The following is a 17,327-nucleotide window of genomic DNA, read 5'->3' as shown; positions in this document are numbered from 1 at the left end:
ATGATTGAACACCATGCTAATGCAGGTCCCGCAATGTGTGTGACAAAATTATACTCTTGCATTAAATTAATATGTTTATCACATCTACTCAGTCCCCATCATCACTCGCTGCCCTTGACCAAACCAAATGGGAATTTCAGTTACTGCTAACAACAAAACACTTTTGGCACTGTTCTCCCAGGCTGGCACTCATGCTGGGCATCATGCATCGCTTTAACAAATAAAAATATTATGCAGCGTTTCTTCAAAGCGTGAATAAAATGAACAGTCGGTGACTATGTGTTTTTGAAAAAAAAGTCCTGCAAAGATAATGTTGGAAAAATAATGAATTTAGAAAGCGCTCACATGATGATGAATTATGATAATGTTGTTAAACAAGGGCTGTCAAAATTAAAAAAAAAAAAATTCGAACACAGGAATATGTTAGGGGGTATGTTTAGCTTCTCTACAAAGGACACAAAAACGCATCGCGCAAAATAGTAGGCTACGTTCTTCAAAGCGTAAAAAATAACATACAGTCTTTGAAAAAAAAAGTGCAAAACGCCATAAAAAAGTCTTATAAGACATGTTATTTTATAAAGTTTGAACTTTACTAAAAAAAAAAAAAAACAAAAAATGAAACTTACATCGTCGTCGAATGTTAGTGCACCACTGATAAGGCTGCCGAAAACCAATGCACAAAATTTGAATGCAACTTTTTTGCATTTAAAAATGTGGATTTCTTTTTTTAAATGGGGAAATATTCGAAAGTCTTGAGAATGTTTTTTTTTTGACAGCCCTACTAGAATTAAACAATTCTTTTATCAAAGGAACACATGAGCTCTTACAAGATAAACTGGGACGTGCTATCAGCCGATAGACCGGGCCTGCTTCTGGAAAATGTGATAAATGTATTTCATGCTTGCATGCGTTTGTTTCAAACTGGATATTGAACAAAATGAAAAATGTAGATTTACTTTTTTTAGTCGAATTTTAAGAAAAGAATAAATGTAGGTAGGCTGCCTGGACGGCAGTCAGCTAAAGCTGCAACAAAGTTTTTTGACTACGAATATGGATATCTTTTTTTAGGGATGCTGAATTTATATTATAACCAGTTAACCGTTAACCGACCGTAAGAATTTTGACCAATTAATACAATCAGTTAAAAGGTTTAAAAGTCATTTATTTATTTATTTATTTTCAGTAATTTATCAAAATATTTAAAAAGGTTTGCTGCATGGTTAAAATATGCTACATGTATAAAAAAAATAGTTTTTTAGAGGGAGAGAAACAGACTTTTATTATTTCATTCAGAAATAGGCCTAATGTGGATGCAAAATGTTTACAAACATTATAATAAACACTTTAAACATAGCTAGGCTATTTTAGTTTCCCTCACTCCACAACAAATCCTTTCAATTAACAGTATTTAGAAAAGAAGAAGAATTAAAAATATAAGACGCTTTAGCTATATAAACGACAAGCCAAAACGAATTGATTTAGGCTAAAACAAATTGAAACCAACGTTGGGTCTCTCATTAGTCATAAAATCAAATGTTTCCATATTCGTGATATATTTGGATGCCAAAATATTCTTTATAAAACGGAGAGTTCCTGTCCTTGATTCTGACTGGTTGAGGCTGTTAATTACTGTAAATTACACTATAAACATACACCTTTGTTTACTTCTGTGTGTTGCTCGGCAACCACTTTGTTGGAACCACAACTGTTTCTGATGAACTACATTGTTTGGTGGAAGAATACTGTTTTTATTTATATCATTACATTTTATTTGCTTTGTTATTCTGTGAAACCTTGTTACGTATATGGAATAACTGTTTTATAAAAGCAATAAGCCCTGTGAAGCTGTCGTTTACAGTGAACCACAGCTTCTTGGGGCTTATTGCTTTATTATTATGTAGACTACTTCACTCACGTTCCAATATCCACGTAAAACAAAATGTTTTGCATAACATCACGGCAGTACGGTGATAACGCTTTATGATTTTACTAGTGTGATTTTTAGTGTTTTTTTTCCATATGTTTGACAGACTGTATTTTATTATGATAATGAACATGCTGCATTGTAAAGGTAGCGATGTTTAACTGTTTGCATGCGGCACCAGCGCAATCACTTGAATTTTTTCGTTCTAACGCCGGTTTCACACTGCAAGAGTGAGCGGTGCGTGAGCAGCACGTATTTTTTCCGGCGTGCATGTTAATCAATGAGTGCGTTCACACCGGCAGCAGGAGCAGCGCGTGAGTGTCGAGCAGGAGCGCAGCGTGAGCAGCACTGCAGCAATGGTTTCGACACCAGGTCTATTTTTGCTGCGCCGCTCACGCTCAATTAAAGTGACAGCACACTTTTGATGGACAAAATAAATATGATTTCACACAAAACGTGCTAAAAATGCACAGAACAACAATGTCTAGTGTTTTTTTAACATGAATTGGAGTATGTCATGAAAGAAAATGAAGAATAAAAAATATGTATAGAAGATTTAGCCATTTTAACTTGTTTTTAATTTTTAATTGCCATAAGCATTATAACTTATAACTTAACTTTATAAACATTTTATCAAACTCACAACAAACAAATCATCTTGCTCAGGATCTTAAGTTACAATGGAGTAGGCTATAAACATAAGAAATTCATTATTCATTCATTCATTATTGACAGCTTCTGTAAATATTGTATTCTGTAAATATTGCACGTGTTCATTTACGATTGACATGACAAACTTACGCCTTTTATTTATTTTCAGTTCCACAGTTACAAAAACGGAGCTATAGACACAATAAATGCACATGAAACATACTGACATATTCAACATTTGGCCTAATAAAAATATTATGAACGCTCAGCGTGTTCACCTTGGTTAGAAACACACCTTTTCATTTTTTAAATGAATCTCTATGAACAAATAATGACAATTAGCTAAAATAGAATGAATATTATATTGCTCCAGGTCTTCAGTTACAAAAACAGACAACAAGGCACAAATGACAAACAAGGACACAGACACAAAAAGTAAATAAATCATATTTACAGCTTCTAAGAAAAATATTAAGCTTTAAATTACGATTGGCTAGAAACGCATAGCCTACTTTTTTTATTCAGCTCTACATAAATAATAACTTAAAAGATATGACATTCTTTGCCTCACGATTAGTTAAAATCCAACGAATAATTCACATTTCTTTAGTTATACATTCACACATCAGTTACAAAAACGGAGCTTAATCACAAGTAATTTACATAATGCATATTGACAACTTCTATAATAGACATGTAGATTATGGACACACACCAAGCTATAACTTAGTTAACAGTGTATATCTGGGTAAGCGCCTGGGTAAAATTATGTATTAAAAAAAAACAGTATAAACAGCACGTTCTATATTTGAGTCTGACTGAAACAACAGGAGCTGTTCTTGTTGTTTACCATTTACACGCGAATCCCTGTTTTCACAAATTTTCAAGACTTCAAAACATTCAAGTTTATGACTGACCAACATCTAAAAACAAATTTATAGCTGTCTATGTAAAGAAATATGTAGCTTTGGAGCCGCTGCTGTGATGCTGTACAAACGCTTCCAGTGTGAATACTCCGGCGCATTTGGAGCTGCAGTGATGCTGTAGTTACGCTCACGCGCCGCTCGCGCTTGCAGTGTGAAACCGGCGTAACAGTGGAAGCAACTACTCCTTTTAATCATAAAAAGATAATTGGAATGGTAAAAGGTTTGCCTTTATTTGTGTACATTCACAATAAAAACAAATCTTTGTGCTTTTGTAAAATAAGCCTAAAGAAAAATAGGATGGAGCATTCTGCGGTCCGGTTTCCTTTCACGCAGCACAAAAATGAACCGAAACTCTGCATACTAGGCTACTTGTTGCACAGTTTATATATATATATATATATATATATATATATATATATATATATATATATATAGCCCAGCTTTAGGTTTAGTCACATGGTGCAAGAAGTTACAGCAGTGTCTTACAATTTGGTAATTTATCGTGAATAAAAGCTTATTAATGCTTTTATAATTATAATGCTTCTTTATGAGCATTTATTGATTAATTAAATAGTTATACTGTGTATTCATTTAATGAATTAACATTTAATATTTCTTTTTTTAAATGTCACACCTTATGTTTTTTAATTCATTTCTATAAATGTTTCTGCACTAATATATTTATTATAAAATGCAACCTCTGCAGGTTTTCATAGAATTTGTTTGTTTATTAAATATTAAGACAAATGTAAAACTCCTTTGTAGCTATTAATAAGAGTGCAGAGAGACTACATGGAATATTTATTTAAAAAAAAAAGTGTCACACCACGCTTATACATTTTTAATAGTATTTAGCTAAGTATTGTTTAAGTTAATATGTATACATTTTTATTTTATTAATATTTATGCATGTTTATTTATTAATATTCATCATCACATTTAACCTCTTTTGTAGTTTCTGTAGAATCTGTTTGTTTATTGGACGTAATTTTAATAATTTAATACATTTAATAATGCTTTCAGCTACCAGTAAGAGTGCAGTTACTCTTGTATTGTTTAAATTAATTTTGCAAATTTCCCCAAAATCAGTATAGTGAATTCTGCATATTGAGTCTGGACCTGGTTATGACTCAAATGATCCTATTCATTCAGATGAATCAAAATGAACCACTTCCTTCAATTAACATGATTAAAAATGGTGAAATCATAGATGGATGGATGCATATACTATCCCAGTGAAACTTTTCTCACCTCGATACTGAAGTAACCCCGGTCCACATAGTCACCCAGGAAGAGGTATCGTGTCGTGGCTGGAGAGCCTCCCACCTCAAACAGTTTCATCAGGTCAAAGAACTGCCCATGGATGTCACCGCACACTGCATATGAAAGAGAAGGCAGCAGAGAAAGAGTTAGGAAAATATTGAATAGCTGAGCTGGATGCAGACTCAACTGTTTGTTCAATATACAGGATATACAAACATTAATCCATGGCGGATTCATATAGCTATAGCTATTAAAATCATACTGTAACTGCAGCTCTGTGCTAGGCGTAATCCCTTAATATCCACCACTAGACTGCTTAAGCCATAATGAACTGATCGAATTGAACCACCTAAGAGCCTATATGAAACATAGCAGGCCTAAAGATCTATGTTGGTACTTTGCAAAATAATTCTCTCTCGATGAGAGAGAGAGAGAGAGGGAGAGAAATGCAAACTCCTGTTGCCATGGAGACATGAATTTGATGAGAATAAAGAATGAAATAAATGAGGAGTTTGCGTTGGCATGGAGATGCTGCCTAAGTGTTTGCCCCAGAGGCCTCTCAGCCTGTAGTGTGTGTGGGTGTGGCCACGGACAGAGAGGGAAACACACGCATTTAAAACCCTCTTAGCTCATGCATCACGTTAGAATACCCAGATATCAAGCCCACATCACTGACATACAAAGACAGAGGTTGAAATTAGCAAGTGTGTTTGTTCTGACTCTGAGCTTGTGGGAAGGGAAACGAGTTGGAGAATTTCAGTCGCTTGAGGAATCTGATTTTACAGCGAAGGTCCAGATTGTGTGATATGACCTACTGTAAGTGCGTCACCATGCTTGAGACCTGTGAATAAAATGTGGAGCATCTCACTTCCTGTTTCTTCCTCTTTAAAGACACCAAGACATCGCTCAACAAACAGTTTTCAGCATGATTACTCCAGTTTTCAGTGATCCTTCAGAAACCTTTTCAATATGCTGCTCAAGAAACATTCTACTATTATAAATTTTCAAAAAAACATCATTTATTTCAAATAGAAATGTTTTGTAACATTATATATGGTCTTTACTGCCACTTTAGATCAATTTAATGCATCATTGCTAAATAAAAGTATTAATTTCTTTCAAAAAACTTACCCCAGTTTTTCTTATTGACCTCAAGCTTCTGAACAGTAGTATACGTTCTACTGAAACATGGCAAGACAAATAGAATAAGGGTGTGGAAAGTTCGACAAAATTTCATGGCAAATTTGAACTATTTTACGTTTTGATCTTATCCAAACATTTTCATAATGGTGGCTCTATCAGTGGTTATGTTCCAGAGGTGGACGGTCATGCTCACGTTTTTCAAAAAAATTTTCATTTTTATATGATTTGCATCACACAATTACATACGACATTGCCACCATGTAAAAAAGCTATGTTTTCCGTGAAAGCAGGTTAGCAACACTAAATTTTTTTCCCCAAAATCGACTAATCAGTGTGTTGCCTGAATGAATAGTCAACTAATCAGTCTTCAGGGAGTCATGTATGACAGGTTCACCAGACCCCATTAGAATCCAGTTCTTATGAGCAAATACGTCTGTCCTGAGTGTATATAGCTGTAGCTCAGCACAGGATCTGCATGCTAATTAAAGCGCCACCACTAATAATATCAAAACAAAAAATTAATTAATTAATTAATTAATAAACAAGAAAAAAAAAAAAATCTTTTTAGAAATAACAAATATACTTAACTTACATCTCAATCATGATTTTCTACTTGCTAGCCGGTTGGGGAGGGGCATTCTCATTCTAGAGACAATTTGATTGGACAGAAATCAGTGTAGTGCAGGATGAGTCATCAATATTTTGGACTTGTTTTCCCAGAAGAAAGAAAATGTATATTTTAAAGTTGGCAGAAATGGAATTTGTGATTGTTTTTTCTTCAAATCAAATATCCGAGTGAAACTCTTCTCAAAGGAGAGAAGGCAGGGCCATGAGGAATAGATTGTTGTTGTTTGCTAATTTCCGTGATCTCATGTGAGTGACAGGTTGTTAGAAGCAAGGAATTATTGTCCAGCCCTCAAGTCAGTGCACACGCCATCAGAAAAAAAGAGAGGGAGGGGAAGTTAATGTTTTTGATTAAAGATTACAGGGGCACATGAATTTTTAACAAATAATTATGTGCATGGATAAATAATTTAAACATGAAAAAATAAGAATTGTCAATTTTGATTTCAAAGCGACTTTAAATGCGTGCAACTGCTAAAAGCAAAATCTGTCACCATTTAGGTGTACACTAACATCAAAACAGACAAAGACTAAAAGCCAAATAAGTTGAATTCTGACTGGGTATTTTAATCAACTCTACAGGCCTTCCTCTAGTCTAATGTTTGTTTCCTCAGCACGCCAGCATTCATTTTTCAATCTTAATGAAAATATCATGTTGGCCTCCTTTTCTTCTGCTAGTTCATTATAGGGACACAAGCATTCTGTCAGGCTCTAACCAAACAGCTCTTTACTTGGAGATCAATGCTCAAATCAATAGATCCATTCCTAAAACGACCACTCATTTAGCCTTACACATCTCAGGGGATCTGCTTAAATTAAGACTCCTCATATCAAACGAATTAGTGGACTTATCTGGCCTAAATCATACAGCAGCCTCAAGCAGTCCACCGAGTCTGACATTCATGCAAAATGGGCCATTATCATGAACCATTAACACACATTATAGAGCAAAAGCCATAGAAGTAATCAAGCACTGCAGTGATGTCAGGAAGATCGAAAGCTTCTAGAGGAAAAGATGTTGAGAAGGGCTAAAGGGACCGTTTTCTGGAAGGCCAGGGCCACAGGGGCTGCAGTTAATGCCGTTTCATTCTCTTTCTTTCTGCTGGAGCAAGGCTGATGAATGACAGGGAGGTGACAAGTTGAACTCTCTCTCTTGTCTGCGCGCTCTCGCTCCTCTACCAACTGGTAAAGAGATTCTTCCGCCCCCTTGCATTCAGCTGCTACCGCTCCAGCCTTCTCACGCTGTGCTTATTTCCCTTCTCTCACCCTGCCTTCTCTACTGCACCCAAGCCATCGATAAAAACTCAGATGCATTGTGGGAAACGGTGCACGACACCATCTGATTTCGTCTCATAGGAGGTGGGAGATCTAAGATGTTACGAATCGAATGCAGTGGGTGATTAGGGTCATTAAACGCATTTATTTCATCCGCATCTGCTGTGGTTATGTGTGCATCGGAAGGGTCTTACAGGAGCAGAAGTTCTCCATATATACCCAAGCGGGCTGTTTCCCTCTGGACGCCTCGTTTTCTTCTAATGTGTTGAATGTTTTTCTCCTGACAGGCGCCTGGTTTTGTCTTGAAGACTTGTTGTTTGATTATTTGTTTAGGTTTATATAATCTGAGGAAGAAAAAAATTGCAGATATGCCCAGTCACGTTGCAGAATCAGAACTGCATAATGCATGGGCAAATCAGATGTGACCGGGCTGTGTTAGTAAGTGGCGTTTACTGTATATAAATGAGTGGATCCTGCATATTGAGACATTACATTATGCATGAAGAGGTATATAAATTGTGCATGAAAATTATCCCAGGTCCCGGTGTTAAGTGCTTCTGTTTAAATGAACTGGCTGGTTCGCTGAGCTGATTTTAACTGTGCTTGAGGAGAAAGAGGTATTAAATGTGCAATTAACATGCTTGTTCACATTCTCGGGTCACATGTTGCCCGAGTGCGTGAGGAGAAGAATGTAGATGGAATCCAATGTTTGTCACAGTGACTCTGTTAAGATCTTCCATCGCATAGACTGAATGCTGTTTGTCTCTGCACTTCTCCTTTACTCCTGATATCTGATCAATCTAACAGCTCACACCTCTCGCTCCTCTCTGTTTATCTCCTCTCATGTCTTATATGTCTCATTTTGTATGCTTGTCTTTTCTACTCTCTATTATTTCCTATCTCCTATCTCTTCATTCCTCCTCCACTTTTTTCCTCCCTCTTCCTCTCCTCTCCTCTCCTCTCCTCTCCTCTCCTCTCCTCTCCTCTCTTTTCTTTTCTTTTCTTTTCTTTTTTTTTGTTTTGTTTTGTTTATTTTCTTTTCCCCTCCTGATTCCCTCTCACCTCATCTGCTCTTTTCCTCCACGCTCCTCTAATTTGCTCCTCTTCTGTCTTCTGCTGATCTTCTCTACCTTCCATCATCACATGCATTTCTCTCCTCTCCTTTCACTGACTTCCTTCTTCTTTCTAATATTCTTTCTCTGGTTTTCTCTGTTCACCTCCTCTCCTCTCACCTCCTCTCTGCATTCTCTAACCCGTTCTTATTCTCTTCATCCCCCAACTTATCTGCTCCTCTTATTCTCCCATTTGTTTTCTCCTCTCTGCATCCTCTCCTCATCTGTTCTTCTCTTCTCTCCTTTTTCCTTTCATCTGGTATTCATATTATTTCATCTGTTCATCTTACCCTCTTTTATCTCCATCTCTCATGTCTTCACCTCCTGCCCTTTTTCCTCTTTACCCTCTCATCTAATCTGCTCTTCTCCTCCTCACCTCACTCCTCTCATCCTTTCCTCTCATATCTCAGATCATATAATGTGTGTTCATAATAACTTTCGTCTCCTCTTCTGGACAGGAACAGAATCTCATCTTTTCTTCTTCTCCCCATCTTCTCCTTTCACCTCTCCTCTTTTCTTCTTCCTCTCATTTCGTCTGTTCTTCTCATCTCTCTTCTTTCCTCTGATCTCTTATTCTCCCATCTGTTCGAACTCCTCTCCTTTCACCTCTCATCTGTTCTTCTTCCCATTCTCTTCTTCCCCCTCATCTCCTCCCTTCTTTACATCTCATCTGCCCTCTTCTCTTTCCTCCACTCTCCTCATCTCCTCTCCTCTTCATCCTCGCCTCTCATTATGTAAGCTGGACTTAATGAGCAAGCAGCACACAGCACAAATCATTCTCAGCATAAATGAATGGGCCTGAAGCAGCACTCTGTGCATGTGTGTGTGTGTTTGTGAGTGTGTGTGTGTACATCTGTGTGATTGTGTAAGCAGTCTTGATTAACAATAGCATGAGGTGATGGCCATACAGCTGGGTGAAGGTAGTGACAAATGGCAGAAGATATGTCTTTGTTTGCCATTATGTTGCATCACAAAAGAAGCGGTTCTACTGACAATGACGGGTCCTTGTGTACACTGTGCCTCCTGCATATTTCATATCCCTTTGATATTAATAATAGACGATCGGCAGGCATAAACTTCACTTGGCCTAATTTTGGCTGATCTGGGCACAAATTCTGAGCACAGGGACAGACATCACACATTCGAGCACCTACCCACCCACATAAAATTCACTTCGCCCACACACACACACACACACACAGTAAACTCTAAATGGTGATAATTGTAAGTATCTCTCTTCATGTGTGGCAGTGACTGTGCAGTGCTGAGTGTGGAGGGGGGAGATGCTTATTCTCACATCACCCACTGCAGGCACACAGGGTGCAAGCAGAACTGGATCATGGGAAGAGATTTAAAGAGAGAGAGAGGGAGAGAGAGAATATTGAGCTGTTAGATGCAGATGACTCAGAGGTGTAGGTGTGTTCTGCAGCAGAGAAATGCTCTCTCTCTCTCTTTATCTCTCTCTTGCTCTGCAGGTCGCTCTGATCAACTGATGGATTTTAACAGCTGCACTGTACCAGACAAATCTAAGTGCATGGTGGAATTGAACTCTTCCTGTGAGAATGTGACTGAACCGTGGTGAACTTAAATGCTTTGTGTCTTAAAACACAGCGGAGAGTGACTCCTGATGCACTGAAGCTTGTGACCGTGTGACTTTTTTGGCTGCCAAAAACGGCCTTTGATGCAGTGATTTTAACATAAGTTGTCTCAGTTTTACAGCCCACGCTTACTGAAACGGAATTTGATGAAGTGATTTTTTTTTTGTAATCAGTATTTTTTTTTTCATTAGAAATACAATTCTAATAAAATCTTAATAAAACAATAAAATGAACACACACTCACACACGAAAATTATTATTAGTGTTTTTCGAATATATTTGAATATATTCATGTTTTTTATTTACTGCATATTTTATAAATCTAGAAAAAACCAAGCGAGGTTTATGCTTTAAGCAAAAGAAAAATATTTGCCAACAGAGTTAGAAAAATTATACATTTTATTCAAGATCTTTTATCTTTTATATTGCTTTCCAAGTAACTTTATCTTGATTTAAGTTTTTTTATACCTACAAAACAAGACAAATATACTTATTAAAAAATGTTTTTGCAGTATAAATCTTCACTTCTTCGTTAAAAATGAAATCAACCAAAACACAAAAAACAGCATTAAAAATACTGTAAGTATTCATGCCAGCGTGAAGGAGATTTGGATGAGCAGAATCACATTACAAAGAAAAATTAATCAAGCTATGTCCATTATCTCTGCGTATTTGTATTTTTTTGTGTGTGGTTACACAAGGGCCTGTTTCTTTCAGGAGTAAGCGGCTCATACGCGGATGAGAAAGCGGAAATCACAGCCAGCTGGTGTGCTGACACACTCCTGCAGATGGACGCGGGTACCAAGTACTCAACTCTATTGATTATCCACAGTCACTGATAAAAGCGAAAAAGCGCTTCACATTCAGACGAAGAGACGCACAAGGCATCGAATAGACAAAGACATGCTTTACATGATATGTACATTACCCTAGTTTTAATTTACAGCTATTTTTACTCTATTCTCACCTCATAGCTGATGTGAAGACAGGTAAGAAGGGAATTAATACACACACATATACACTTTCCCACGTATACAAGGGATCGAACTTAAAAGTGACAGCTACCTTTACAGGTAAACTTCATACGGAAACACCTCGAGCGCTTGCTCACTTTGCAGCCTTTTGTTTTTGTCGGCCTTGTTCATGCTTTGAACTCCCAGTCGGGTGTTTTGGAGTTTATTTTTGTATTTGAGGTCAAGATTGTGCATTCTTTCTCAAGCTCTCGCTGTCATGCTTCTCTTTAGTCCTGTTTGCTGATGGTATCAAAGCAGGTTGTCACGGATATACAGTTAACACGTGCAGACGGCTTCAGATAACAAACTGCATTAAGTATACACACAGATGCTAATGCACAGACGGTCTTTATCGACTAATGTGTGAAGGTTTATGATAAAAATGTTGATTATGTGCACACATAGTTGCTAATGTGCATGTCAAATGAAACCATCCCTTTTTACTACTTTGTATATTTATCTTCATATTGAATGTAAGGTGAATGTGCCACCATAATAGCCTTTAACAAGGAGGAAAGAATTGGGTAGTACCTGTGACAGGTGCCTCTATGTCCAGCATGGTCTTCTCCTGGCGTAAGATAGAGGCCCCTTCGTTTACGATTCGGAGGGCCACGGTCTCCTCCACTCGGCCCTCTTTAGTGAGGTGGGCTTTCAGTAGATCCACCCTTGGTTTCCCCTCACAGTCAAACACCTCCTTCATGGTGAGGCGATGACTCAGGGGGAAGGGAACGGCTGAGATGAACACAAAACAGAAAGAAAACAACAGAACTTGATTGTTACAGTCACTATTGATATGATGTATAAGCAGAACTCAATGGTCAGCTGCAACTGTTCTCTGGGGATATTTTGTTACTACATAATTTTATGATTCAGATACTTTTTGAGACCACACAATGTGTTTATTAACAGTAGTAGGCCTACTGTATGTTTAAAAATACAAGTTGAAGTATTTGTTAGAAGACAGTTAGAAAGATTTTTAAAAAAATGTATTTTAGAAGTATTTTATGCTCACAAGGGTTGCATTTATTCGATCAAAATTTAAGTAAAAACAGTAATATTGTGAAATATTAATACAATTCAAAATCAAATTCATAACGTTCATTATAACATAAACTTATTTTATTCACATTAACATCTATGTTATTTAAAGTAAAAATTTTTTTTTTTTTTTTTAGTTTTAGTTATTATAATAACTCTGGTCTTTAGAAATCATTCAGAATCAGAATCCTTCATGAATCATTATAATATGCTGTTTTGGTGCTTAAGAAATATTTCTTATTATTATCAATGTATCAATGTTAAAAACAGCTGTGCAGCTTAATATTTTGAGGAAACCATGACCCCCCCCCCCCAAGATTATTTGATATATAGAATGTTCAAAACAACAGCATTTATTTGAAACAGATATCTTTTCTAACATCTCCAACAAGTATTTCCTGTCACTGTTCAACTGAATGCATTCTTCAAGAAAAAAGTATAATTTCTTTCAAAAAGAAACAAAGATGTAAGATAGAGGATGTTCAACAACAGCTGGATGGAGTTAGCATGCTAACAGCTAACATGCTAAATAAAGCACCATCACTAAAAATAAAACGAACTGACCTCACTTATTAATTAGATGATAGTTAGAGTCAACTAGCCTAGATGACCCACTCTTCTCACACATAATGACTCTCTGTTAACTTAACTCCTCACAAAACTGTTTTCTTTTAATCATGGCTGCCTAGCATCATTGCTTGCCCGTTAACCTCACTTACAGCCATGCAAAATTGGCCTTTTATTACAAAAACAAAGCCAGAACTGCTATGAGTTAGTTGACTGACAAGTCATAATAACAGCTGCTTATTAAGCTTCCAAAGAGCTGGATGTAAATAATTAATAAAGGTGTGGCAGACAACGTGCCGTTTCTCAGCTGCGTGAAAATTCAATTTAGAAATTAGACAGAAGAACAATATCTGCACCGAAAATTGGGGCAAAGGCAGTTTTGTTCAGTTATGACTCACTAATGTGTACACTGATAATGTGGGACTTGGCTTCAACAAAACATTGGCATGGTGAATTATTTACGCATGTGTGCTTGCGAAGATTCACCCCACACTGTACAGAAATAATTACTGAGTGCAGTTACAGTGCCATTGAGAAGAAATGCTACACATTGTTCATTGTACATGATGACATAGTCACTCACAGTAGGATTTCAGATTAAGACTTCGGAGATATGGGTAATTCTGTGAGAAAAACATGTATTTTGGATTGCTGAGTAGAGGCTAGCAATAACATACACACACACACACACACACACAGAAATACAGTAGGGGAGCTGGGGAGGGAAGCTCGGGGCAGGGACTCAACGTGATCAACACAAAGCTAAATAATTCATGTTTGACTTGAGGGGGAAAAAAGAGAAATCTCATGTTTCTGCTGCTGTGATAATGAGACTAGGCCTAGCACAGGATTTTAACAGCGTTCAGAAAACAGACCATTCAATTGTGTGTGTGCTTGCGTTGCTTCTGCATATTTGCATATGTTTGGTCTCCTTGGTCATGTCAATTTTAATAAATCTAAACATCATTCACATTAGTGGAATTTCACTGGAAAAAAGTCCATTGTTTATTGTCAGCAGTGTAGTAATGTATGAAACACAGCTCACACTGATGTCACTTTCAATCCGAGCAGGTTTCTGTTGGTCAGACCCAATTTGAACCCATTGCGAAATCTCTGAGGAAATCTTTTGCCCTCACACGAAATTCCCAACCGTGTGGATTCCTTTTGAAATGACAGGATGAAAATTCACAGAATGATGTGAAATATGACCGCATATTAATGTTTCATATGTTGCCTTTAATGTAAGATATGTGTACATGACATCCAGAAACCCCATTAATATATACTGCTGCTAGTCAGCTAGCCTTTAGCATGAACAGCATAAAGCCATTTTGTTGTAGTTATCAATCACTGGAAAGCACCGACGGCAATGTTCACACAGATTTTCTGTGGCTTGCTATCCATTCCACTGAAGACAAATGTGTCAACATTTATTTGAAAATGCACTGACGTACAACTACATTTTCGGTTTATTAAAATGAAAAGTTAGATTAAGGGGGACTAGAACCCAGATCCCAAAAAAACACAATGAAACCCAAAATAGCACTGAAATTATTTAAAAAATTTGTAATAGCAACATAGGCTACTTGATCTCCAAGATCAATACATCATATAGACATTGTTTATCGAAACAGTGAAAGATTATGTTAAATAATTTCTGCATACGGTAATTAATATTCATGAGACAAGCTATCACCATTTTGTGAAATCAGAAACAGCACAAATCTCTGTGTTCTTCAACTGTCCAGACATCTTTTTTAAACAAAGTGTTGCTCTGTCTTTTTATTGCAGACTTTGCTATTTTGGGAAAACCGAGGACAATGTGAAACACTGCTGAGATCTCTTCTGAAACATCTGAGGGGACTAAGATTACTACAGCCTTTTTCTCTAGAGAGAAAAGCAAAAGCAAAAAAAAAAATTTCCTGTAGCTTTAAGAGCTTAAAAATTAACAATATTAGCACTATCAATAGTAATTAATCATGATTATTCTAATGATTTTTTGTTTTGTTTTTGTAGTTAACTAATTTTGCTCATTTACAAGAAAACAAAAACATGTCTTTTCAGCATTTCTGTTGTAATTATGACAAATCCACTTTATTTTACACTTTTTTTTATTATCGGAATTTTTTTTTGTTGATGGTTTTATTAATATAAATTCATTTTGTGACCAGAAATTTCAAGAACCGCTTGTTCTTCAATTATTACTATAGATATTAAGGTAAAATAAATATGATTTTAAACATATTAGTTGATTTTATGGTTTTTTTTTTCATGTTGTAATTTAGTATTAATATATATTAAATCGATTATTTAATGTTGTAGATTATAGATTTAATATTCAAGTTAGATTATTGTAATATATTAACAATAATTTAATTTAAATATTTTTAAGTCATCCCGCATCCTAGTCCACTACTGTAGAGGAATATGCTTATTTATGAATCGCTTTACTTCATTAATGCTAATGCTATCCAGTTTATCATGAGCTAAAATAAACCAATTTCTAGTTTGTTATTGATTCGGGGGCCCTTGGCCATTTGACGGGTCTGGGGGAGGGTAAAAAAAAAAATTAGAAAGCACTCACCCAGCACAAACAATGGCGATATGCAAGATTTATGCATTTGTTTTTTTTATGCATTTTTTTTTCTTCTCAATGTGAAGAAGCAAATATGTGTAGCAGAGACAGCATTTCAACAAATCTTTGGCACTTTTCTGACTCAGTGTGCGAGTCCACCAAAAGACGTCACGGCACAGTCAGACGAAGAGAGAGAGAGTGAGAAAGACAGACAGACAACGCAGAACATAATGCTTCTTCCACAAGAACATAATGTCCCTATTTGTCCCCATCTTTGCCTTCTCCTAGTACTCTAGAGGGCTGAGATGTGCTTGCACAGCATCCTGAAAGACAGAAGGATTACGAGATAGACAGGCAGTTTTTGTATGTAGTATGAACAATAATGAGATGGTCCAGAGCACAACATGTGGCTTATCAGAGTCAGAAGAAACTTAATAGGAAGAATAGACAAGAGAGAAACAGGAGAATGTGTGAAATGCCTGATGAGCAACAGTCTCAGTAGGGAGGAATGGAGAGCAAATGAATAGAGAGAGAGAGAGAGAGAGAGTGGTTCAAGGGTGAGATGGAAAACAGCAGCTTGGCTCTTTACTTCACAAGATGTTGGACTGTGGTGCATGTTGCTGAGCAACAGCCGGTGACTACTGAAGTGTGGCCGGTTCAGACACAGTATACACTGTGATTTGGGATTAAATCTCCAATGTGCAGGTCTGCAGCAGCTCTTTCTTTCTATACACACACCACAGACACTCTGAAATATTCTATTCTGCAGCTAATAAGCAGTAAACTACTGTATGCTTCAGCTAAAGAAAAAAAAGGCAAGGCAAGCAGAAAGGAGAACTGCTCTTAATGGGTGTACCTCAGGGGTGTATAATTTACACATTTTTACATATAAATAAAAACATGGTACACCTAGAGCAAAGCATACTCATATAGAATAGCATGTACAAAAACGAATCAAGAAAAAGCTGCATTCATCAAAATTCGATGATACTGATTCAGATGCACACTGAAGTGTTAATTTAGTATCACTGAAATAGTATTAGTATAGTTTTGAATGTCTATATTAATTTTGATTTTAGTTATTTCAGTACATATTGAACTAAATGAAAATTACAAATGTTGCCTTGGCAACTAACAGAAATTAAATAAGTTCAAGTTTTTTATTTATTTATTTTATTTTATTTTATTTCAGTTAACGCTTATTTTATGTCAAGTCACAAATATGTTTCTTTATGGTTTGCGTTAAGTATAATTACCCTGGCACAAGGCAAATTCAAATTATACTAACATGCACAATGCCTTCATCACTGATTCTTAAATAAGCACCTGTCATCTTTTTCTTCCCTGTTTGCTTTTTAACCGTAAAATATAAACTCTGTTCCAAAACCTAGCAAGCCGTTTTGTTGTCTAAGCAGCTACCTTCTAAGGGAATATCCTGACTGTCATGGGACTGCATAAGTGCTCTACATAGTTAATCAATGTTGTGATTAACCTCATAGATGGCTTGTTTAGCTCATGGCTTAACTCTTTAACAAAGGCTTTTTTTTTTTTTTTTTTTTTTACAATCCCTATGGATAAATATAGCTGAAAATCCTGCTGGATAAAATGCTTAAATCAG

General features: G+C 36.3%; 1 protein-coding gene across 1 annotated transcript in view; it reads right to left on the bottom strand.

Moving 5' to 3' along the window:
• The window catches only part of ppp3ca (protein phosphatase 3, catalytic subunit, alpha isozyme), a 51,271-nt gene that overhangs the window by 21,416 nt on the left and 12,528 nt on the right, over nt 1–17,327 (bottom strand). Inside the window, exons 2-4 of the mRNA XM_042711480.1 lie at nt 12,061–12,261; nt 4,730–4,877; nt 627–660 (exon numbers count right to left, since the gene is read on the bottom strand). Coding sequence (XP_042567414.1) covers nt 627–660; nt 4,730–4,877; nt 12,061–12,261 — 383 coding nt within the window. The remainder of the gene's footprint in view (nt 1–626; nt 661–4,729; nt 4,878–12,060; nt 12,262–17,327) is intronic.

This window comes from Cyprinus carpio, chromosome A21 (genome assembly GCF_018340385.1).
Source record: "Cyprinus carpio isolate SPL01 chromosome A21, ASM1834038v1, whole genome shotgun sequence".
NCBI classification, from domain to species: Eukaryota; Metazoa; Chordata; class Actinopteri; order Cypriniformes; family Cyprinidae; genus Cyprinus; species Cyprinus carpio.
This window is presented reverse-complemented; position numbering and strand designations above follow the sequence as displayed.